This window comes from Bemisia tabaci, chromosome 1, assembly GCF_918797505.1.
Source record: "Bemisia tabaci chromosome 1, PGI_BMITA_v3".
Lineage (NCBI taxonomy): Eukaryota > Metazoa > Arthropoda > Insecta > Hemiptera > Aleyrodidae > Bemisia > Bemisia tabaci.
This window is the reverse complement of record NC_092793.1, coordinates 61,598,325-61,621,833: the sequence shown is the minus strand read 5'-3', so window position 1 is coordinate 61,621,833 and position 23,509 is coordinate 61,598,325. Positions and strand designations below refer to the sequence as shown.

The 23,509-nt window shown below is 36.9% G+C and overlaps 2 protein-coding genes across 10 annotated transcripts in view; one reads left to right on the top strand and one right to left on the bottom strand.

The window, feature by feature from the left end:
- The window catches only part of LOC109035753 (protein fem-1 homolog CG6966), an 84,949-nt gene extending 74,656 nt beyond the window's left edge, over positions 1 to 10,293 (top strand). For all 4 annotated transcript variants that reach the window (XM_072304846.1, XM_019049496.2, XM_019049495.2 and 1 more), the window contains 3 exons: positions 757 to 946; positions 5,166 to 5,366; positions 7,807 to 10,293. In XM_072304846.1, coding sequence (XP_072160947.1) covers positions 757 to 946; positions 5,166 to 5,366; positions 7,807 to 8,647 — 1,232 coding nt within the window. In that variant the 3' untranslated portion in view covers positions 8,648 to 10,293. The remainder of the gene's footprint in view (positions 1 to 756; positions 947 to 5,165; positions 5,367 to 7,806) is intronic.
- Positions 10,294 to 10,871: 578 nt separating this feature from the next.
- On the bottom strand, positions 10,872 to 22,270 carry Lnpk (zinc-ribbon metal-binding protein lunapark). 6 transcript variants are annotated; one of them, XM_019049500.2, is made up of 9 exons: positions 21,985 to 22,268; positions 21,071 to 21,112; positions 19,934 to 20,112; positions 18,362 to 18,569; positions 17,748 to 17,895; positions 16,086 to 16,241; positions 14,772 to 14,894; positions 13,707 to 13,820; positions 10,872 to 11,382 (listed from the first exon to the last, which is right to left on the bottom strand). In XM_019049500.2, the coding sequence occupies exons 1-9, from the start codon at positions 22,009 to 22,011 to the stop codon at positions 11,297 to 11,299; spliced, it is 1,083 nt and encodes a 360-aa protein (XP_018905045.2). In that variant the 5' UTR covers positions 22,012 to 22,268; the 3' UTR covers positions 10,872 to 11,296. The 6 variants fall into 6 exon arrangements, with proteins under 6 accessions (XP_018905045.2, XP_018905043.2, XP_018905046.2 ...); XM_019049498.2 differs by having other exon boundaries at positions 13,485 to 13,820; positions 21,985 to 22,266; XM_072304867.1 differs by lacking the exon at positions 10,872 to 11,382 and adding an exon at positions 12,772 to 13,347.
- Positions 22,271 to 23,509: the final 1,239 nt, after the last annotated feature.

The following is a 23,509-nucleotide window of genomic DNA, read 5'->3' as shown; positions in this document are numbered from 1 at the left end:
TAAGAGATTTGAAAAAGATTCTAAGTTTCCTTCCCAATTCTTTCAATTAAAGCATTACCCACTAATTGTGAGAGTTTTCCAATGTTAATTAGTAATCATCTAGCTCAAGTGATTAATATGCCTTTACACATGAGCCTTGAGCTAATAAGATCGCATAGTTCCAACCGTTCATGGTAGAGTACCTATATTGAGAGAGTATGGCCACTGGGCCCCATGGAGAGACTTACGACCCAAAAATGGCGGTGCTTTGTTTTAGTTTTTGTGGATGGGAGGGGGGTCATTGCCAACTTTTGACGGTTATCACCAATCGCACTTGCTGCTAACTATACTACATCTAACATAATTTTTCTCGAAAATTGCACACGATTAGCCTCAAAAATATGTAAAGAAGTCGCAATAGTGCATTTGGGTAAATTTCTCGTTACGATAAGCAAAGAAAACTACATTTTGAGTCATTTTGCATTACATTAATTTATGGCGTCCGCCATTTTTGGGTCCTAAGGGCTCCATTCAGCCTAAGATGGCTGAGCCAATCAGAGGTGGTAACACTAGTGGCCATACTCTCTCAATATAGGTACTCTAGTTCATGGGAGAATGAAGTCAGGTAGCTTTTTCTAAATTATGATCAATGACCCTTGCAGTCTTATTAAGTTATTAAGTAGCCTCCCCTCTGAAAGTTGCATCGCATTAATTTTCTTCATTATCATTACTACAACGATTTTATTGTTCATGTTATTATTCTGATTTGATCTGCAGGTATGACACCTCTACTAGGTGCATGTGTCACAGGACATGCAAGTATTGTGGAGTATTTAATAGGAACTCCTAGCTTGGTCACCAGACAAGAACGTATAGACGCCCTCGAATTACTTGGAACAACTTACGTTGATAAAATGCGCGACATGCTTGAAACCATCAAGCTTTGGAGACGTGCAATGGAAGAAAGGTAAGTGCAACAGGAGTCGGTAATTTTATTGAGGAATCTATATTTTTTCCCCGCAAGTTATCAGAGGAGTGTCCTTGCTGTTCGCTCTTCGTTGCTATACAGGGTGTCCCAGAGCACCCGTATCAGGCTTTTTTCTCGGTTGATTCAGGTCGAACCAGGCGAAGTTGGCGACCGCGGGGTTGAATACGGAATTGACCCCAAGGAATCCGAATTTAATGGTCTCGAACCCCCCCCCCCCCCCCAGCTCCCCCTGGGAAGTAAAGAGGGGGTCACGATCCCAAAGGTCGGGGTTTTCGATCGAATTTCTTTACGATTTCATTAGAATTATAAAGTACGAAAAATTTCATGTGAAATCGACCCCTAAAAATCCAAAATCGGAACACTTTACATGAATCGGATCCCTTCAAGAGGGGGATAAAGTTAGTTTACCACGTAATCGACTCCAAGAAATCCGATTTTTATGGTCCCGAAGCCCCTCTAGCCTCCCGTGGGGGAGGGGGTGGTAAATGGAGAAGGCAAAATTCGGGGGGATTGTGCCCCCATTTTACCCCCCCCCCTCCCTCCCCCCAAGGGAGGCTAGGGGGGCCTTGGGACCATAAAAATCGGATTCCTTGGGTCAGCTACATGTTGAACCATTTTTATCTGGAGAATGAATCTGCGTCAATTTTTGACCAAAGGGAAACTGACGGAAGGGGCCGCTTTCGCCCTCGTCAAGGGATCATTTTTGGGCGTAAAGTGGTCCAATTTTGGATTTATAAGAGTCGATTTCACGTAAAATTTTCCGTACTTTTCAATTCTAATGAAATCGAATCAAAATTCGATCGAGAACCCCGACTTTTAGGATCGTGACCCCATCCTCCTCCCCTTTATACCCCAAGGAGGGCTGAGGGGGGGGGGGGGTTTCGAGACCATGAAATTCAGATTCCTTGGAGTCGATTCCCTGTTCTACTCTGCGGTCGCCGACTTTGTCCGACATAAATCAACTGAGAAAAAGACCTTATACGGGTGCTCCGGGACACCTTGTATTTTCTTGACCATCCTCTTCCAAACCCTTTGCTGAGATATTTCAGGGGGTTGAAAAAACTTTTCAATGGATCACTAGACAAGGTACGAATTTCAGCATTCTGATACATGTTTCGCAACTAAAATTTCACGTAGAACACGATGCGCACAACAAAAATTACCGCAATCAACTCCTTACGAAGATATTTAATGATTCTTGATGCGTGAATTTAAACCACCCGCTGATGAAAACTCAATGCTCTACGTGATTCACATTGAGCGCTAAACATAATCATTACATTCTCTGCGATATAAAAATCTAGCAACCTCGATCTTGACGCTTTGGCTCAGCTGTAGCAAATTGCTTATAGTTTGAACAACACATGAGGGAAATGAACATTACTCGATTGAGAAGCTTGTTGAAACCGTTGTAGTGCGCGATTTGACTCACGTAGATCTTTGAGTTTCTTGTCAGCGGGCAGTTCAAATTCATCATAACTGATGTGAAATAAAAACGTTAATATCTTCGTTAAGAGATGGTTTAAGTAATTTTCGTTGTGTGAATCGTGTTCTACGTGAAATTTTGGTAAAGAAACATGGATCAGATTGCTTAAATTCGTACCTTGTCTAGAGGTCCATTATCAGAAGCTGCTAAATGCCACATGGAAAAAAAATTAAATTAAAATACAATGAAACTAAATCATTTTTAGTTTAGTTCTTTTTTATTGTGTACCCATGCATTAAATGTGCTCTCAGCGCCCTAGAAATATTAGAGAGAAACTAATGAAAATTAGACAATAAATAATCTCAGTTTTGAGGCAATATTCAAACCCTGAAAGTAAACTGAAGCCTAAAGTTGGACAAGAATTTTATATCTTGGTTTGATGTTTCTTCATTTAGTCACGGCTGGTTGCATAGCTAAATACTTGCTCTGAAAGTAAACTGAAGCCTAAAGTTGGACAAGAATTGTATATCTTGGTTCGATGTTTCTTCATTTAGTCACGGCTGGTTGCATAGCTGGGTGAATTCAAATAAGGGTCTAATTCCAGGTTCTATTTCCTCCCAAAATTTTTTTGTGAATTTTTGGGCAAACCAAACTTTATTTTGACTATCATTAGGTGTAGACTTAGGAAATATAGCTTGTCGAGCTTAATAGTTGGGCTTAAACCTGACTTTCCACCGTCAAGTGTATCACTTCCCAAAATTTGCCATAATTTTGCAGGTTCCATAATCTCAGAGGTGACACATAATACTTTTAATTAAAAATTGAACACAATTGTCATAAAAGCATCGTCGAGCACTAAATTAAATCATAATTGAAAATATGTAACCCTTCATATCTTGCAGAACCAAAAAAATTGAGAAAAAATTCATCCGTCATGAAAGATATCTGGAGCTTATTCTGCTTGTCTTTTAGACAGTTCCGTCTGTTTATCAAAATGCGCACTGTTTCTCTTTCACACGAGAAGAAGCTTTTATTTCTTGGAATATTGCAATACAAAATGGATCAAAAACACCGAATTTTAAAACTTCGAGTGGGCGTGTACCCGCTGAAGTGGAGATAAAGACAGGAAAAGTTTGAGGACTTACATTAACATAACAATTACACCGGTCAACTTTTTTTTTTTTTTTTTTTGATTTTCCGAAGATTTGCCAATGGTTTCGGAGTAGATTTTTGGCGCTGATTCTGAAGAACACCTCCATTTACCTGTATCAGTGCGATTTATCCTGGGAAAGTTCGGAATTTTTCTGGAGAAATCGGAATTTTCCTTAAAAATCTAGGTTTTCCAGAAGAGTGAATTTTCCGGGAGAATCTGTGCACGATGGAAAAAACCCAGGAATTTTTCGATTTCGTAGCCGAAGATACGTAAGGAACTCTATTGCACCCCTATTAACATTTCCTTTCTTTTCCTAATACCAAGGTTTTCCGGTCCAGTTTCATTAAAATCAATTAATTAGTCACCGAGATAGTGTTTTGAGCCACGGCCACCATCTTAGATTTTCGAGTCTCGGAAATTTGACTAAAATTCGAATCCCCCATTCAAAAATACCCGCGAGTACCAAGTTTCACGTAAATCGATTGATTAGGCGCTGAGATAGCATTTTAGGCCATGTCCGCCATCTTGGATTTTCGAATTTTAAAAATTCGACTAAAAATTCAAGTTCCCCATTGAAAAGTACCCCTGGGTACCAAGTTTCACTTAAATCGGTAGAAAAGAGCGCCTACAGGGCTTAAACGAGCAAGTCTCAGTTGTAACAGTTTTCCACTCTGTCCCATTAAACTGGGACACTGGGACAGGATGGAAACATATGGGACAGGATGGAACGGGACAGGATGGAATAAGCTGTTTTTTAAGCTTATCTCTAACTATAAAGACAATTTTGGTGTTTTTTTTCATGGAATATTTAGTAGCACATCCTAGAGTATCGGAATAAGAGAAAATTTTCCCTAACGCACACTTTGAAAGTATTTTACGAGCTGATATTAGTGTGTGTGTGTGTGTATGCTTGACGCCCTGTTAGTTATCGTGTATAGCATTTTGTTTGGCATCGTTAATGGCGTTAATCTTGCACAAAAATTTGCAAATTTCAGAATTTTTGCCATCTGCGACGTGTGAACTATTCAATCGAAACAAAAAAATTCGTTTTTGGAAAAACCTCAACGTTACGGCAATCATTTAGAGCTTATTACATCGTTGCCATGTCTCTCCTGACTGTTGCTGACTGTTGCTCGGGACAATGATTCTAGCGCTTGAAAAAGTTATTGATGGAGCAAAAAAGAAATTGACATATTTTTTTTCTCAAATTTAAAAGCATTACCTATCATCTCCACTAAAGTTTTCTTAAATAATCACTCTAGTTATGCTGCAACATCGATTTAAAGTCAAGAACCAGGCACGGGGGACACGCAAATTTGGGACAAATGTAGGCAATTTGCTCATTCAAAGTTCTCCTAAATTTTTATTTCAGTCCAAATAAAGTTGGACACAGCATGTAATAGTCAACAATAGTGTAGAAAATGAGAAAAAAATTTGATCTGCCCATTTTTCTCAGATTATGACGATCAAAACAGCTCGGGACACCAAATTAGATGCTTATTTGAACTCACCCAGCTAAATACTTACTGGCTGCTGCTTTTCTTGTACTTGTTTTTTTATGCTCTATGACGACTTAAACTTACCCAAAAATGTAATTCATTTGTACACTGTGAGTACAGGTACAATGTGGAGCCAAAAATTGAGAAACCACGAGATGTAGAAACAAAGGAAGCCTATGAACATGCCCGTGAATTTCGCACCTTCGAAGAATTGGATGATTTGCTCTCAGACCCTGATGAAATGCGCATGCAAGCACTGCTCATTCGAGAGAGAATTCTTGGTCCAGCTCATCCTGACACATGTTATTATATTCGATTCAGGTTTGTTTTGGCGTCTTGATTTTTTTCTCGTTGTCTATTTTTTGAAGACCCCTATTCTATAGTGCAGTGTAGAATACATAAAGAAAACTGAAGAGTTAACTGTTATTCTAGAATTTTTTTGAGTAACAAATTTTTATTCTCAGAATTTGAAATTATCAAAATGGTCGTCTGAAAAGATGTCTCATTTATTTTAAATTATCCTCTCGAAGCATCGATTCTGTAATCATCTCAAAAACCCTGCATATCCGTGTGGGTTTACTAGTTCTCGACACTTTTGACACAGCCAGGGTGTCTGCAGGTCTGGAAAACCGGGAAAAATCAGGGAATTTGATCACTGTCTGGAAAACCGGGAAAAGTCAGGGAATTCGATCGAAAACCGGTGAAAGGGAATTTTCGCAATTCGAACATTTCGCGGCTATTTTTGCTCGTCACTGCCGAATTGACCGAGTAGCGCGCTGGCGTGGCTGATAATGTAAACTGCTCTGTTCAACCAGTTTGCAACACGGCCGCTAGGTTCACTAATGTGTGTTCGCTAACTTTAAAGATTGAATCGATCTGCCCTATTTAATTTATCTACTTAATTCATGCTAAATGGCAAGATAGACTAAATAGACTTGAATGAAGTTAACTTGCTAACAGCAGAAAATTACAGTACATAATGATAGGAAACTAAGTGCCCCAGTTTTTAGCAGATGGTTGATCAATTTTTTCAATAAGTTAGGAAATTTAATGAAAGTGCTAGAATTTTAGTTTTTCTTTAACTGAGTAAAGAAATATTTAATGTCAACTGCATTTTGCATGAAATTTTTCTGGTTCTTAAATCAACATGTTCATAACTGGTGCATCCATCTTGTAGAAATATTATTGGTGGATTATATTCTAACAAGCCAACGCTTGTTGAGTATAAGACAAATTCAATACCAACAATAGGTTCTGGAATCCATTGAATTAATTGACCTGAAAAAAAAAAAAAAAAAAAAAAAAAAAAAAAAAATCTCGAATCAAGCAAATTTATCTAAAATCGAGAAGAGACTCTAATTTCCTCTTGATTATAGCAAAATCTACCTGAGTTAGGCACATTTACAACTCTTGTTTTATATTTTAAGAAAAAGAGACTTGTATTTTCAGGGCACTAAGTAATATGCCAATATTTATGAAATCACCAGGGTGAACTATAGTTTGAATTTTCAAAAGTATACGGGGCAATATGTCACAAAGAGAGCGTGGTAGAGCTTAAATATTAAATTTTGAAGGTGAATTTTAGTCTGAGTATACCATTTTGGAATTAGCTTTATTTTGAGTATTTAGGATCTCGTTCCTTTCAAAAGTATTACTCAACTCCTTCCAACACCATGGTAATTCAGAATATGACTTTACGGGGTCATTCCTAAGGATAGTTTTTTTTTTAATATTTTCTAACTAGTTCATCGTATGGCTAAACCCAAAAAGTCAGGGAATTTTGTCATTTTTTGTCATGGAAAACCTGGAATTGTCAGGGAATTTCACTTTGAAAATCTTGTTAGACACCCTGACAGCTCTAATAGATTATCATAATTTTCATCAATGGGCCTAAGCCAAGAAATTAGGTGACTTGCTTAGGAAGGAGGCGAGATATTCTCGATTGAATACCTATGCACTCTTCTTTCTAATCGCTGATATATGGTAGAAGAAATACAAGTCATCCCTTCCAATTAATCTTTTTGCCTTCTCCCCCAAATCTAATGTACCTACAGTTCTGTGTTCATAGATTCAGCTATTACAAACTCCATACCTACCCTTTCCTTCCCCCACATCAGTAAATTCTGTTTAAACATCTCCTGCTATTTCAGATTTGACCAGCAAGGAGCCTGTCAGTATTCCTATATTGAAGTGAAAATAGTTGAACTAGATGTCATCCTCTCCTGCCCTACCATCCCTCCTGATTTAACTGCGTCACTTCCTCTTAAATATGCTTGTTTAATTGCGAGTATCTCAGTTTCCACTCGACCAAATAACCCAATTTTTCAGCTTAGGCCCAAAGATGAACTTCATGATGACCTTTTCAAGGCTCATCAAAATTGATCGAGAGTCAGTAAGCCCTCACTGATATGGAGGGTTCTTTAAACATTTTTTTAAATCACTTATATCACATTTCTGTGGTTTTAATTTTCTGAACATCACTATTAATTACCCTCATTTATCTAAAATTGAAGTGCAACTAAATTTTCTTCTCATATTTCATTCTAATGGAAGGAAACCAAACATCATCACTTTTTTTTTTTTTTAAACTTTAAAGAGCTGTCCTTGCTATCTCACAAGTAATATCTGAAAATTCTATCCCGTTTCCAGACTCATATTGTGAAAAATAGTTCTGTAAAACATGTTCCACTGTTCCAGTCACTCTCAAGTTACTTAAACGCGCAAATCTTTTTTTTTTTTTTTTTTTTTTTTTTTTTTACAGAGGTGCTGTCTATGCTGACGTGGGAAAATTTTCCCGTACAATCTCACTGTGGAACTATGCCCTGGAAATGCAACAAACCTTGCTAGAACCGCTGAATCCCATGACACAAAGCTCTCTTTTCTCTTTTGCCGAACTGTTCTCGTTCATGATGGAGGAACAGAGCCTTGCCCAAACTAGTTCCCGCAACAGACCTAGTGCCATAATAAATCCTCAAGACGTCATGTATGTCTTTAGTAAGGCTATTGAAGAGCTGTCAAAAGGAATGAAAATGAAAGTTGTAGACTTAGCACATGTCCATCGAGTGTTGGCAATATCTCTATACCTAGCTTGTCTTTTGGCTAAAATCCTTGCAACAATGACAGAGGAACAAAAACATCAAGTGCGGCAAATGGTATACTCGTTAGTTTCCTTTAAATTAGTAGGTAGAAATGGCTGCACAGCTCTTCATCTAGCTTGTAGTAGTAATGCAATAGTTGTCGGAAAATACCCAGCATGCCGATTTCCATCAACCCCCCTTGTGGAGCTGCTCTGTTCTGTTGGTGCAGATGTTAATGCACGCGACTGGGCTGGAAACACTCCTCTTCATCTTGCAGCTCAAGCGGACCCTATCCCTGTAGATTTAGTTCAAGCTTTACTCAAGGCGGGTGCTCACTTAGATTACGTCAATCACGCAGGAGAAACGTTCAAAGACCTTCTCGCTGGTCAACCGCTACACCAGCTAGTTAATGAATTACACTTCACCAAGCTGTCATGTTTAGCAGCTAGAGTCATTAGGCAGCATAAGATACCATTTGAAGGCGAGATGCCTGCATGCCTTGAGTCTGTAGTAACAAATCACTGATCTTGTCCCTTAAAGAAGATCCTTTGCTTACAACCTAAGTAATGGGTCTATATTCTCCATCTTTACGCTAACGCCTCTGTGGTTCCCCATTTTCTGACTCAAAGGTGGAACTTTTGCTTAGTTTTGTGGCAAAGAATCAAAAATGTTTCAATGATCCAACTTCAAGGAAATTGTAGTAGGTAAGAGTATATCTTGCAACCAACCAGCCTTGAATTTGAAGCCATTTTGGCATTTGTCGTTTTTATTAATGATCTAGTATAGGGATAAAAAAGACTGAGTTTTTTAAATAATCTTTTGTATACTTTTTTTAAAAAATTGGATTCGAATCTAAGTTTGACTAGCAATGCATAATTTTATACTTCATTGAAATGAATAGAACAATACTGACTTCAGAATTTGAGTATTTTATTCTACAATTGCAGCTTATCTGCTTTACAATAAGGTAGCCAATTTTTTTTCTCTTTTCAAAGTTATGACAAAAACTTAGTTCCAAATGGTTGGAGCTATCATTTCATTTCTCAGTAATTCGATGTATTTTCTTTCAACTTTTGCAGTGTTTGAGAGTTTTAATCTTGTTTCTTTGTTTGCTACAAAACTTTGCAGAAGTCTCTCTAAGTTTTGACAGCCGGAATTTTAAATGTCAGTCCGTTCAAGGGCTCTATTTATTCTAAGTCTTTTCTTTTGTGATATTGAAATTCGAGCCTAAAACACTTTGGGACTTTTCTGTTTTCGTTTCTACGCTTCTCGTATCCTCAGTCAGTAGTGTTTTAGTTCTTGCCGGATGTGTTTCCTTACTCCTTAACTTATATTGTTCCTCTCTTCCCTGTTTTTTGCTCGGAATATTTATTTGATTTTTTCCTTCTCCCGTCTTGTTCTTTCCTTGTCTATGCTTCAGCCTAGGTTTAGTTTTAAGGGATCAACATACCTCCTCCATTGCCATTCTTCAGTTTCTCTCCCAAAATAGTGTCTCCTGAAAACAAAATCAGCTGAACTTTTTAATTGTATTTTCATGTAACGAAAAAAAGAGATAAAGTTAATTCTGGAAACTCCAAAATTATTGATCAGTCAAACCAAATGTTGTATTTATCAAATTGATTTCCTCTTCAATTTCAGTTTTTAGAAATTATTACATCTCCTTCTTGCTGAGGAAGTAACTATTGCCTACACTATAGTACTTTTGGATGCGTTTTTAAATCTTGATATTAATCACGAAAACAGGCAAATAGATTTTATATGATTGTGTTGTTTTAAAAAGCAAGACAGAGCTGTATATTTTAAATCTTTAACCAAGTGAGCTGTTTCTTTAATGAGGAATTGAAGTTGCGATTGGATATTATGTTGGTACTATTTTTCTGGGAGGTCACAATAAAATCAAGTAGTTCGTCTCCTCCTTATTAATCAGTTATATTTCAAGTGATAAATCAAAAACAGAAACCTCTAAGAACAGCAAAACTGTGAATATTAGTTTTTAAGAATTATTAAGCGTACTAGTGATCTTCATTGTTCTTGTTACGTCCTTCGAGCAAACTTTATTGTCTGGTACCGAAATTCAGAAGAAAGTAGGTAAAGATTATTAAATTTGCAACAAAAATTTCACTCGTGTTGATTATTCTCGTAAATAAATATGTATATTTTTTCTTTTTTAATTGTTTTTTCTCTACTAATCATCTCCTTTAACTCTGATTCTGTCAAGAGATAATTCAAAGCTTCTGTGCTATCCTCACGATCCATCTTCTGACTGTCAAGTGACTTTCAAAATTTATAAATTCAAATTCCAATTCCAAGCAGTCAAAGGGCTTGTGACTTTTTACAATAAGTAGTCCTAACTAAATTCGTTGAGAATATGTCTGTTTCATGGTCCCGGAAATGCCTTGATATAAGATACATCCTGTGGAATTTCTTCCAAAATAAGTAGCATATAAGAGCTACGAATAAGTTCTGGGAAGCTAGCTCCATGAGTTGAAGTACATAATTGCTAAATGACGTATGAGATGGAACGTTTTTCAACGGCTGCTGCATCCTGATATCATTAATAGTGTCGACATGTGGCATAAGTCCAAATGAGGTTTCTCATACTAGGATGCTACCTTCATTTTTAAAAGTCGTTGGATTATTTTATTTGGAAATAGTTGTTTAACAAGGTCATACTATGTTAAATTCCATGCTGATATCTTTGACTTGCCTCTGCAGTGAAGTAAACAATGGTGAAAAAGAGAGCAGTATATGGAAAAGCAAAAAACTCAGTTTATTCAAGAGCATACTTGATATAAAAAATATAAATAAAGACAGGTCTACTTTACAATGAACAACAAAAGGAAGTTTAAAATAAGTTTATATATATATATATTACAATAATTGAACAGAGATGAGCGAAGTTTTCCCTTATGCTGTAGTAATCTACGACTGTCAGTTTTAGATCGAAAGAAAGCCATAAGGTCAGGTGCAAAACAAGCAGTGCACCTCAAGAATTATATTTTTTTAAAAAAATATTAAGAATATATCTGGATTGATTCATGAAAAAAAATTGATTAAAAGAAATGAATGATACAGTTGAATTGTGAGAATTATTGTTATAAGAGTGAGAAGTTCAGAAAATAGAAATTGGAGCGCAGAATTACTGGACTACAGAATCTGGTTATTGTCACTACATCAGTGTACTTTGGCTGTTTCTGCAGTTTTCAGAGGACTTTCAGTTTCTGATGATGACTCTTCGTCCGAGACGTACTCGCCCAGATCTAGCAACAAAAAAAAATCACAAATTTTACAGCAGTTGGATACATTTACCTAGAACTCTTTGGTCATAGACCCTCCGATCCATGACTGGCGGTAAGTACATATCATCTTGGTGATTTCAAGAGAAACAAGTTTAAAATTGAGATTCGATGGAGTCTGGAGTTCTGCTATTTCATTGCTAGACCGGAGGATCATATCTCCTGAAAATAACCAGCACGTATTTCAATTTATCAAAAGATGTCTCTTAAGGCCTTCTAGCATTTGATTTTTAAATGTTTCTTTCCTTCAGTAGAAATTACAAGTGCAATGAGACTATACAGAGATTACTTTCAAAATTATTGGGTTTTTGGCCACTCATAATTGAAAGAAACAAAGTATTGAGCTCTCAGCCAATTCAGTGGAAACTTCCAGGTTCTATGTATAGGTATACTCAGACCATACTTGACAAGAAATCAGTGTGCAAGAGAATGCATGTTTATTTATAAATTACCTTTACATGGTGATTCATATCTTCATTCTATTGGTTTTCTAGAATGTTGAATGGATTAATCTATGTTATTAAAAGAAAAGGTTTTTTTTCTTTTCAGTTCAAGTGACCGTTTCGAATGGGTCGGTTCCAAAAACAGCTTTTTTTGAGTTTGAGAGGCCATTTCAAGTTTTTTTAGTTGCGCCATCGTTCTTTTCGTGGAATTCGCCATAGGAATAAGGCATCAATTTGCAAATCCCCGCACCTTGCAACAGGCCCATTTGGAAGAAAATGGTAAATAAATATGCTAGGTTTGCTAAAAAATTGAGGAACCTTGGAGCTCGGAACTTTAGAACGCTTCAAAGCTTGGCGGACCGCGCGTTGTTGACGGGTGCGCCGCGAAAGCGTGAATGGGCGCGATGTTCACGATGCGTATCTTCTTAAATTTTACAGCAAACCTAGCATATTTATGTACCATTTTCTTCCAATTTACGTCAGCTATTCACAGGCCCGCCACATGCCATCTTGGGCCCTGGTACCAGTTTTCAGGCCCGGGCCCTTAGCACAGAGGGGGGTCCGAGGGGCCTCCTCCGGAAAATTGTTGAAATTTTAAATCTATTTGGACGCATTTTGAAGCTTCCATGATGAAGATTTTCCATCAATTTCTGCAGAGTAATTACGCCTTTTTTTTTCACTTTCAGCAAAAAATATTTTCGAATTGTTGCATTCAAAACATCTGGAATTTTTTTTGGGGTGGGGGGGGGGGGGCAGATTCTATTTTCAATTCTGGGAGGGGCCAGGTCCCCTGGATTCTTCTTTCCTTCGTCTATACCATAGGAGTTGAGCCATTAAAGTTTAGGATGCCCAGACTGGAGACTCTTAGTATCCGGCGACTGCAGAAAATGTAACGCAGTTACTAAAAATATCATTTTATACTAAAAAATCTTGAAAATAGATAGAAATCGTTAAAGTAGAAGAATTCCAAAGTGCTCCGGCGTGTTTTGGAAAATTTATTAACTATTTGCGAAATTTTTAGGGGAAATTTTTTCCTTTTCCTTGCAAGACGAGAGTTATATGTGAATTCCTAGTGGTTTGTCACCAGCGGCACGGGCCCTGGTACGTCCCCCCCCCCCCTTGTGGCGGGCCTGGCTGTTCAAAATGTCAACTAAATCCAGGATTTTTTCTCATGAGTAGCCGCTCTTTTAAAAAAACTGCAAGAAAGGCCTTCTTAGGAAATTTTTTCAAAATGGCGGCAAATGCACACTAGATACATGTAAGGAAACTTCAGATTCGGATTCAGCGACCCAAAGAACAAAAAGTAGGCTACGAAAATATCTGTGTACCCGAAGTTCCAGGTAGACTTATCAGGCTCCTGGACTAAAGGTTTGCCCTTCCTTTCACTTGTAGGCATACTGTTGTAGACAAAAGGGAATAGTGTTTCAGCGGAATGTTATGGCATTTTGCGAACTTCAAACCATTATATCCTCAAGACAATGCACTTCTGCAAAGAAGAGTTTAGAAAACAACCCAAGAGATGCATTAAAGCGACGGTTTACATTAGGAAACGATCAGATTTTGAGACAAATAGTGAAAGAAACCTATTTTAATGTTTTCTATAAATATATGATGTCAAGTTACCTTTTTCTGTTAGGCTTTCATCCACTTCCATTTTCATATCATCCATGAGTGCAGAATTCTTCTGACATATGATTTCACTATCGACTTCACCATTTAATTTATTGCTATCGTCATTGATCACCTTTCTACTGATTTCATTGTCTACTGGGTTTGTAACATGTTCACCAAATGTATTATCTACTACATGACCAACTTCACCCACTGCTTCCCCATTTGACTCACCGTCCATCACCCGATTCAAGTTTGTAGATGATTTATCACTTATTATATCCTCACCACCCTGGTCTTCTAAGAGATTATTCGCTCTCAAAGCTGTTGATGGAACACCTCTTGACCCTGTGAAGCAAAAAATATTAGAAGGAAAAAGGAGTCATTTAAAAAAGAGACTACAAGTTTTAAACTTCCCTAGAAATGTGGGGATCAGAGGAGCAACCACTCATTTTTCAACACACATAGGGACAAAGCACCTTAATTTTACCACAATTACTTTTTTCAATAACTTTCACTTCACATCATTAGTTCTACGAAATCCTTACGTTAAATAAGTAAACGCTGTTAGTCTTAATGAAAACTATCCATATTTAACTAATAATGTTCATGGTGAAGCATTTTGTAAACAGCTGTACTTATGGTGATTTTCTTTTTATTATAAATAAACTATTTTGCCAAATTATTACCAGAACTTCAAAATCCTACCAATGCATTTCTTTTCTTAAACCAGACTGCACACTCATGGCTGAAATTTTAGATTTGTCGATAGGAAAAAAAAATGAGACCAAGCTGAAAAAAAGTTATGTGATTTGTCGGTTACACCGCTCAATTTTATGTTACTCCTCAAGCAAAGGGAATAATTGATGAGGCACTCCCATTCACAATTGACTATTCTTTGATTATCCATCTCAATAAAGGCAAGATAGAGAGATCGAGTTATAAAACCAACCAATGGCATATCTCATTTTTGCATAGCATTAGTTTTATTGTGTTGGACTCATGAATATAAAGTTCCAAGAGGATAACTTTTCCAATGGCTGAAAGTTTTAATGATGGATGATTTAGGACATTCTTTGGAGTGTTGGATTTGTCAATAAATTTGACTCGTTTCCACGATTTCTCCGATTTCCCAGGAGAGAGGGAAAAAGAAGGCCACTCTAATTTTAGAATTTAATATTTTCCTTGTATTGCCTTAAAAATAGAGTAGACTCAACTCACGGAGGCTACATTTTCAGCTAAAAGATCAATAGAATTGAAATATGAAAGGGAAAATAAAAATTTGAGCTGGGTAGTTACCAGGAATTGATGCATTGAGAGTTGAATCATCAGCCCAATTGCTTACACTATCAAGAAGCTTTGGAGCTACAAGCCTCTGCTTCCGTGCTGGATTGAAGTACCCACAGTAAGCACATTTGTAAGCTACAACATCAGAGTATTTGACAATATAATTGCCATTGTTTAAAAATACAAAACTCTTAGTTCCATCTTTTTTATAAACCAGAGTCTGACTGGCTCAAGATATTTTGTGGTGGAGCTTCTTTTAGGATTAATCCGAAGGGCGAATTATCAAAATTTTACGTTAGTAGAACAAGACATCAAAGTGCTAAAAATATCAAGTATTGTTTTGTTTTGTCATCTCAACATAGTTAGGATAATCCGCTTAACTCGGAATATTAAAGAGAAACCAAAAATTTAAGGGGGGGGGGAGGGAGGGCTCAACCTTTGCTTTGAACAAAAATCCTCTCTTTTGCAAAAAGTTCAACACTTCGGAAAATTCTGCGCGCCTAAAATCATTAGCCTACAATTCCAGAAGGGGAGATACACATTAAAGCCAGAGTGGAATGCTGCCAAAACGATTTGACGCTATCACACTAGATATGTCCTAAAAGTTCCATACATTATTATTTTTGTATTTTTTTTATTTTATTTTTTTTTTTTGCAGGCAGATGAAAGCAGATAAAATGAAAAAATTAAACACTAAGAAAGCAGATACCAACATGCATTTTGAATAAGGCCAAAGGGATCTTCTTAAATTGTATTTAAACAAGACCAATCTGAGATAATAATATCATAATAATATGGCTGATAATACAGCTAATAAGATAGTGAATAAATAGTTTCCGAAAGTCCAAGCTTTAGTTGCGGAGGTTTTGGAGGGATGAACAAATGAAATACAAATTCGGTTATTCGGTGACGTTATTATTCTTTTCCTCCTCACTAACAACTTTAAAAATGGTTGGATTGAGTAGATTTGAGTAGATTTGCCATGAGTTAATTCCTCAGTCAACCCATTTTCACTGAATAACAAACTAATACATTGGCCAAACATCTAAACTAAACAGATTTGATTCATGACTGATAGTATTTAACACCTCATAATTTATGATTATGATTAGGAAAAAATTCGCAAGGAAAATTGAAAGTGGATCTGAACTTAGAACTTTAAACCAGTTTGATTCTCTCCCTACAGAGAAAAAGCTTACAAGTATAATATTCGCTCATTACAAAGATTCTGAACTCCAGCAATTTTCAAAAAAGTCAAGAGTTGAATGGATATTACTTAAAAGAAGAGGAAGAAGAAGTAAAAAAACTCCAAGAAAGGAAACTTACCTAAATATTCAAACTCTTCCTTCAGAGCCATGCCGTTATGTGAATTGCACGCACTACAGATTAATGCAAATCTTTGACTGGGCCCGTCACCCACGATCAACTCCACTAATTTTTCCAAAATTGTTTTCTCCGTGGGTAAAATGGGTCTTGGTAAATCTGTAAAAAACAAAAGAAAAAAAAATTGAATACTCCTCAGAAGAACAGATTAATTATTCATTAAACATATTCAAAGTAAAGGGGAATCTAATAAGTATAATATGAGAATTTATAAAACCAAAAATAAAGACTATTTTCCTAGTTTACAAATCATGAGTTTTCAAGAAATTTCAATTTACTTTTTTACTTATTATCCCCCCCCCCCCCTCCTTGGGCTTGAAGTCATTGCCTGAGGGGGAGCCTTCTACAGCTCTGCCTCACTGGCTGAAGAAGGTCCTCTCTCTCCATTTCAGGGCTCCATCCTATGGGATGAGAGGCCTCCATAAATGATATTATCTGAAACAACCATTGATACCATCAGAAAGTTCCATTGATGACGTCATGAGTAGCACCTGTTGATGATTTCGTCAAGGGCAATCTTCAGAGAAGCGCCCCTTGGAGACATCATTTGCGGTGCCCACTGATTATGTCATCTGAGAGGACCATTAGTAATGTCACTGGAAGCACTTGTTGATGAGGTCATTGGAGACATCCATTGATCAATTTGAAGCTAACATTTTCCTCCAGGATATAAATGATTTCACAGAAACGGTACCGACTACAGGGTATTACGAAGTCCTGCGCCACCAGCACCAGGCATCTACTCAAGTAACTTTTGAACAAATTGAGATAGGAACTTAGCTCCTAGGTCAAAGGAAATGACTTCAGAGAAGCTCTAAAATTTTGAATGGACCACTTTGAAAAGTGGAAAGAGCCCTAGAGGTTGAGGGGTGGTGCAGGATTTTTGGATCACCCTGTAAGTATATCCTGACCCGTTGTTGATCCACATGACCATCTTCACAGGTATCTTTAATAATCCTTACTTTCTACTTGGTTTCTGATTAATATTTCCTTTGAATAAAGATATGCACCAGCAGATGTATCTTGTTTGAAATTGGTTTTAGGGATAGCACATGGCATTCAAAATAGATAATGATGGGAAAATTAAAATAAAAAGAGGCAAATTGTGTACACGAAGCATATTTGAGCACAGGGTCACTGCATTTCACAGCATTGCTCCTAAAGATTAAGTAAAATTGCTCGGACATAATTGAGATCAAAATCAATGAGTGATACAATGGTTAGAAAATGGAATGAACAGGTATGAGTACAACATGTCTATGGTTCTAAGTTCATTTACTTATTGACTGATGAAGCTCTAAGGAACGGTCAAAAGCAAATCGGGCCGTGTTAAGCAGGAAGGAACCAAGCCACATCAGCTATTGCCAAATTTAATTGGGCAATTTAATTCTTTAAATGAGAGTGGTTGTGCGGATTTTTATGCGAAGTTCAGTAAATTTTCATCTTAATGCGAGGCAAATTCCTTAAAAATTTTGAAGGAATCTGCACAAATGTTCTCTTGTAAAAAATCAAGTTGCCCAGTCAATCTTGGCAATAGCTGATGTGGTTTGGTTTCTTTCTGCTAAACGTTGTCCAATTAGTACTCAATAAATTAAGGCAACTTACTGTGAGAAGGTTGTGAGTTGACTAGAGACCGACGACTGATGACTGTCGGGGAAGGAACTACTGATTTATCGGGAGAAAACAAACTTTTCTTTGCAGGGTTATTGACTGCGGGCGTTTTTGCTCCACTGACTGGTGTGGCCCTGTGACCCTGCAAATAGACAAAAGTATACCTGAATACAAGATTCTCTTTTCAACCTCTCTAGAGACTCGGAGTTCATGAGTTTTGGAACTTAAAAATACTTCATACCTTGCCAAAGAAAATTACAAATGTTTTCAGATAGTAGTAAATTGGATTCATACGGATGGTATTTGTCAATAAGGAACCAAAATTCCTCCATTTACAAAACGACTAACCTTGAGCTAATTTGTCAATACATAGAAAGAGTATTCTTTCCGCAATGCTTCTACAAACTCAGTTTTCCTGTTTGTGTACATCATTAAACTCTCAGAAACAGAGACTTCTATTGACTACTGAAGATAATAAGGCGGCAATGTAACTAGTGTTAATAACACAGAAGTCACAACATCATTTACAGACAAAATGTGTTGATTATATTGCAGTTACATCGATTAAATAATAAAATTATGACATGCAACATATCAGAGTTACTCACAAGTAAAGGAACAACCATGCCTGATCCTTTTGGTAGCTGATCCGGCGCATATTTCTCCAAAATTTCTTTGGCTTTGTTGAAAGTTTCATTATTCATTACCTCATCAAGGATTCTCTTTTTTTGAGCGCGCAAGTCAATCAATTTTTTCTGAGTTTGCTTTATTTTTCTTTGATAATACCATGTAATAAATCTTCTTGAGACTTCCCCTCTGAAACAATAAAAAGAGCTTATTAATTAGTGTTGCAGTAAATTAATCAGTTTTAACAAGAATCCTTGACATTTATTTACTTCCCAACATACCTATATAACTTTACACCTATGTGTTTGTGGCGGCAAGCCACCCACTCTTCCTATCAGAGCAGCTGTTTGGCTACACCTTGCAGCAGTCGCAGCTATATAAGCCGCGATTTCATCACCTGTGCACACTCTGCACCCGTCAGTCATTTGGGACACACCTTGCAGCTGGCTGGCTTGCCCTTCCCAATGGCTCTTTTTAGGGCCACCACGTGTCAGAGCACTTCTCGTGGCTTATTGAAGGGGTGCAGAATCTTCCAAGCTTCCACATTTTCACACGCCTGCCCGCGGGCTTTAATTCCACATTTTTTTTCATCCGTTTTCCACAAAATTTCCCACCAATTTAAAGAAAGATGACCTCTTTCCTGTTTTTTGTTGATTTCTGACTAATGTTTCTTCATAATTTTCCCTCCTTCCACATTTTTGGGGGCTTTTCCGTATTTTCGTGCGCCCGCCCGAGGGTGTCATTCGGCGTTTTCTGCACCCCTGGCTTAATGTTAGTCCCTATGATATGTGACCCAACAAGGAGACAAAATATTATTTATGCAAGAGCTGTGAGTAAAAGACACATAAAATTCAACTACCTATCACTATTTCAGAACCCATTTGCGCATACACAATAAATTTCACAGACAGGACGTATTTTGAGGGCTTTACCTTCATCCTAGGAGATTAACCGTGACTCTGTTTCGCAGTTAATCTGAGGACCCTTGAAAAATGTCCACGTTGTGAATATTACTAGGAAAGTACAGCCCTTTTAAATGGAGGTTCTCTACATATGTCCAAGCAAACTGATATAAGCAGAGATAAAAACTTTCAACATTTCACGACTTGAAAGAAAATTGATGGCCTTTGAGAGCTTTAAAGAATGCTTCAATCTTCAAACCAGAGTTAGGCACAGTTTTGACTGCCATTAAGGAATCTCCATAATAAATTAAATAGCTTATGATGACTGCAACAAGCTGCAACAATGATGGATCTTTTGCAAGCGAGAAATACAGCCATGTGAGTATGATAAACTACCTAGTTTAATTTTATCATATGCTTGATGCACCTTTTCCCAGAGAAAAATTATACCATGAAATGTAGGAAACTACTTTTTCTGAGTTTCCAAGAAAGTTTTTACTCAAAGAAGAATTTTTACTTCAGAGTTCAGCCAAATAAAATTTCCTTTTTATTTAAAACAATTTCTTACATCTTTCAGAAGTGTAACTTATATGGTACCTACTTGAGTTATCAGGAATAAAATATGACTATGGAGAGCAAAGAAATACTCACAAGACTAAAACTGGTATGATAATAAGCACGGTTTGAGGGCGCCGGAGTGTTTTGGAGAAGAAGTAGACATATGAGAAAGCTGCGATAACTAAAAATGTGACTGATATATAGGAAAATTGTCTGATTTTCTTCTGTTGCAACTGTGACTCTTTTTGAGATTCTTCAATGCTGCTGATCGTCTGAAAAGTAATAATACTAGACAGTTTTCAAAAAGCTTTGACAGTTTTGGAAATTATGAATGTGCCGTTGGTGAGATGAGGATTACCTTAAGGCAACAACCCTAATTAAATGATTCAGTCAACTGCCACAGTTACTTCTCCTGATTTTTTAAAAAGGAACTGATAAACAAATAAAATTTCTAGGAAAAAAACCTAGAATATTGCATAAAACGCAATCGAAAAGTAAATGACTATAGCTTTGGTTATGCTAACATTTTCTGAGACTGACTCAATACTGAAATTTCTTGAGAGCAACTTTTAAAGGGGATGGCAACCTTAAAAACAAGTTTGGCTACATCGATGAAGAAAATTGTACGATGAACGATGCCGAAATCTGTTTGCGAATATCTACATTCGTTGAGCCGTTACCTCAAAAAACAGCTGAGCGCGTGACTTCATGAGCTCAATCTCGCATTTCGCAGTCTGCATTCTGTCTCCAGTGTCAAGTGGCCGACGTGAGTTCGTGACAAGTTATTGGTTCCGGGCCTATTCTTTTTTCTTTGCTTAGGGCGACTTTCCGGCAACAGACAGCAAACGCGCCAGACTTCGAGTTGTGTGCGTGTGAGCCGCAGTTGCACCAGGAGTGCATGATGTCAACAGTCAGACTTACAATCTTTCATATCTCTGCCGATTTTGCGAATTTATCATTCGGGACAGAGCCATTTTGCTTCTTATACCTTCCCGCTTCAATTTTTAATACTATCTCACTTTCGATTTTAGGGCTGCTGTCCCCTTTAGATTTAATATGTTTGCTTTACCATGAATTGTGCCGACATAGCTGATTTGATCTCGACTTAAGTTATGCTTAAAAAATGATTTTAGAGTAATGTTTTGCTACAGTGCAAGAGAAATATTTTGTTTTCAAAACTTTTGAATTATAATTGAATATTTGGGTAAAACTGTTCCGTCATAAAGTTACCTCTTCAATAGATTCCAAGACTTCTTCACTGGATTTCTTTTTCTGAAAAATGAGAAACAGATAATTGTCAAAAAGTTAAACTTTACAAGGAATGGATGCTGAAGTCGCAACTTTCCTTCCAGTCCTTTGAAAGTTTGGGCCTTGCATTCAGACGATTTTCTGATACATGGCCTGGTGCAATCTCTGTGAGTTCTCACCAGACCGTTTACACATTATATGCCTCTGTTATGTACTTACGTTGCTAGCGAGGCATTATTTTCTGTTGATTCATACCTCTCCAACCTTTTAACAGAGCTCAAAGCTAAGTTTCTCAGACTAACAATCTAATAGGGTTCTAAGATTGCCAAATTTAATTTTTGTAGTCCAAACTCTGAGCAAATAAAAGTGAGACTGGTTTCATTGCAATACACAGCAATAAATGTGCCACATCATAGGATTTTTTATGGTAAGTTGGACACATGCTGGGTTGAATGGAATAAAGAAGCTCCTTATCAGCTCATTATTTAAGAATTTGATGTCTAAGCAAGTTACATACTTCAGATAAGAACTTGTGACGGTCTCATGTTCTACGCGCCAAGATTGTACAATGAGGGATGATTCGAGTGAAACGGAAGAGAAACGACTTACTTCAGATGGGAGGGAAAAGGCCGTACATTTTGATTACCCAACATAATACAAATTGGAAAAGCTGAATAAAATTTTGGCTGATTGCCAGAGGTATTCTAGCTTGGGATCTAAAATTAAACACAGGTGTTAGAAATGCAAGGGGATTACATACTTCGGTACTGAAAAGATGTATCTGCTATTGGACCAAGAAAAAAACCATAATGAAACTGTCAGGCCATAAAAGGGCAGATTGGATCTGAGAGCAATTAAGAAAAAATATGACTTGAGTTATAAATAACATGACTTACTCTGAATTTTGATAAGATAATGCCCATTTTTACAAGTTCAAGAGCAGTTAACCTCAACCTGAGAGATGATCAAATTTGAAAGCTTCTGGGGAGAATTTCTGGGTTACCATTGCCAGGTGCTAATGAAAAACACTTTAACAGACAATCTATCGGAAGTTACACTAAGAAAAAACACGATTTAACTTCAAAATATGAGCTTTAGATGACGTGCAAATTTCGTAAACAGCTTTTCAGCGGCGTCAATGCGTCAAAAAAAGTAACTGACAGTGACAACTGACAACTAGCACCAGCGCACTGCAACCTATTGAGCAATATTTGTAACTACGCACAATATTCACTACCGCGAAATTTCAAAACTGCGGCACGTCTATGAACGAGAAGGTGAACCTCATCTTCTTCACGGGGCCTTTCTCACGTGGCGTTCCAGAAATTGGTTCTACGATTGTTGAGATTTTTAAAAGACAATATAAAAAAATTCGAAAATATGAAGCTGTTGTGCATGTTTTTTTAATTTCTGGAAAAGTAAAATATTCGTGACAGCAATATTAAATTCCCAAAATAGTATAGGTATAAGCTTGATTTAATAAATTACCCATCCTCAGTTCGGAATTCATAAATGGTACTGATTATCGATTTTAATACATACCTTAGGCATCAAAATGCAACTCCCAGTTTACTGAAATCAGTGGCTTCAGTAGAAAATGTATCTCTCAATTGCAGTGTTGAAAAATCTTCTCGTTAATAACCAGCTACCTATTAAACAATATTACCTACAATTTCGAGTGGATTTTCATCCTCAACTGTTCAAAAATATTCATAGAGACTTTTGAAGAGAATTTTAATTAGTTTCCTTTCTAAAAATAAAACATGGGCAGAGACTTAAAACTTTGCATTTCAACCAATATTTTTTTAAGGGCCCGAGGGCAAAATCCCAAGTTGCGAGAAAAGAAAGAAAAACCTTGCCACTCAACGGGCTCTCAGTCTTTTACCTAAGCCCAAAAAATGAATACATCTGAAGAGCACCTCTTAAAACTAGGTTCAAAAGATTGAGTGAACTTTTTTCTGTTTTTCTCGAGACTTAATTGGATTTTGGCCCCTCTATTCAATGTCTCTGTTTGGCCCTTGAGGCCTTAAGAAAAATATCTGTTCACTTAAGGATACCTACTTCTTGTTCCATATTAGGAATCGAGTTGGTGAATATTGGTTTGTTTTCAAATTGATCAAACTCCTCTTTTAAATTAAAAATAAAGTACATTAACCTACCACCTTCAAAGAAAGAAAAAAAATGAAAATCCTGAATACCACTATCTACGCCTTCAATTCCGCAATCAAAGGTGAAAGGTTGTAGTAGAAGTAAAGTTGTAGAATTTGTCTATTGTCTATATTGGCACCATAGAAGTATTTAAAACTTGAAAGAAAGAAAAAAATATACTATAAAAATTGCGATGCTGAGTTTTTTTTTTTTTTTTAAGAGTCTTAATTATAAATTTTATCCTAATTGTCTGGTCTTAGTCTATACCTATCT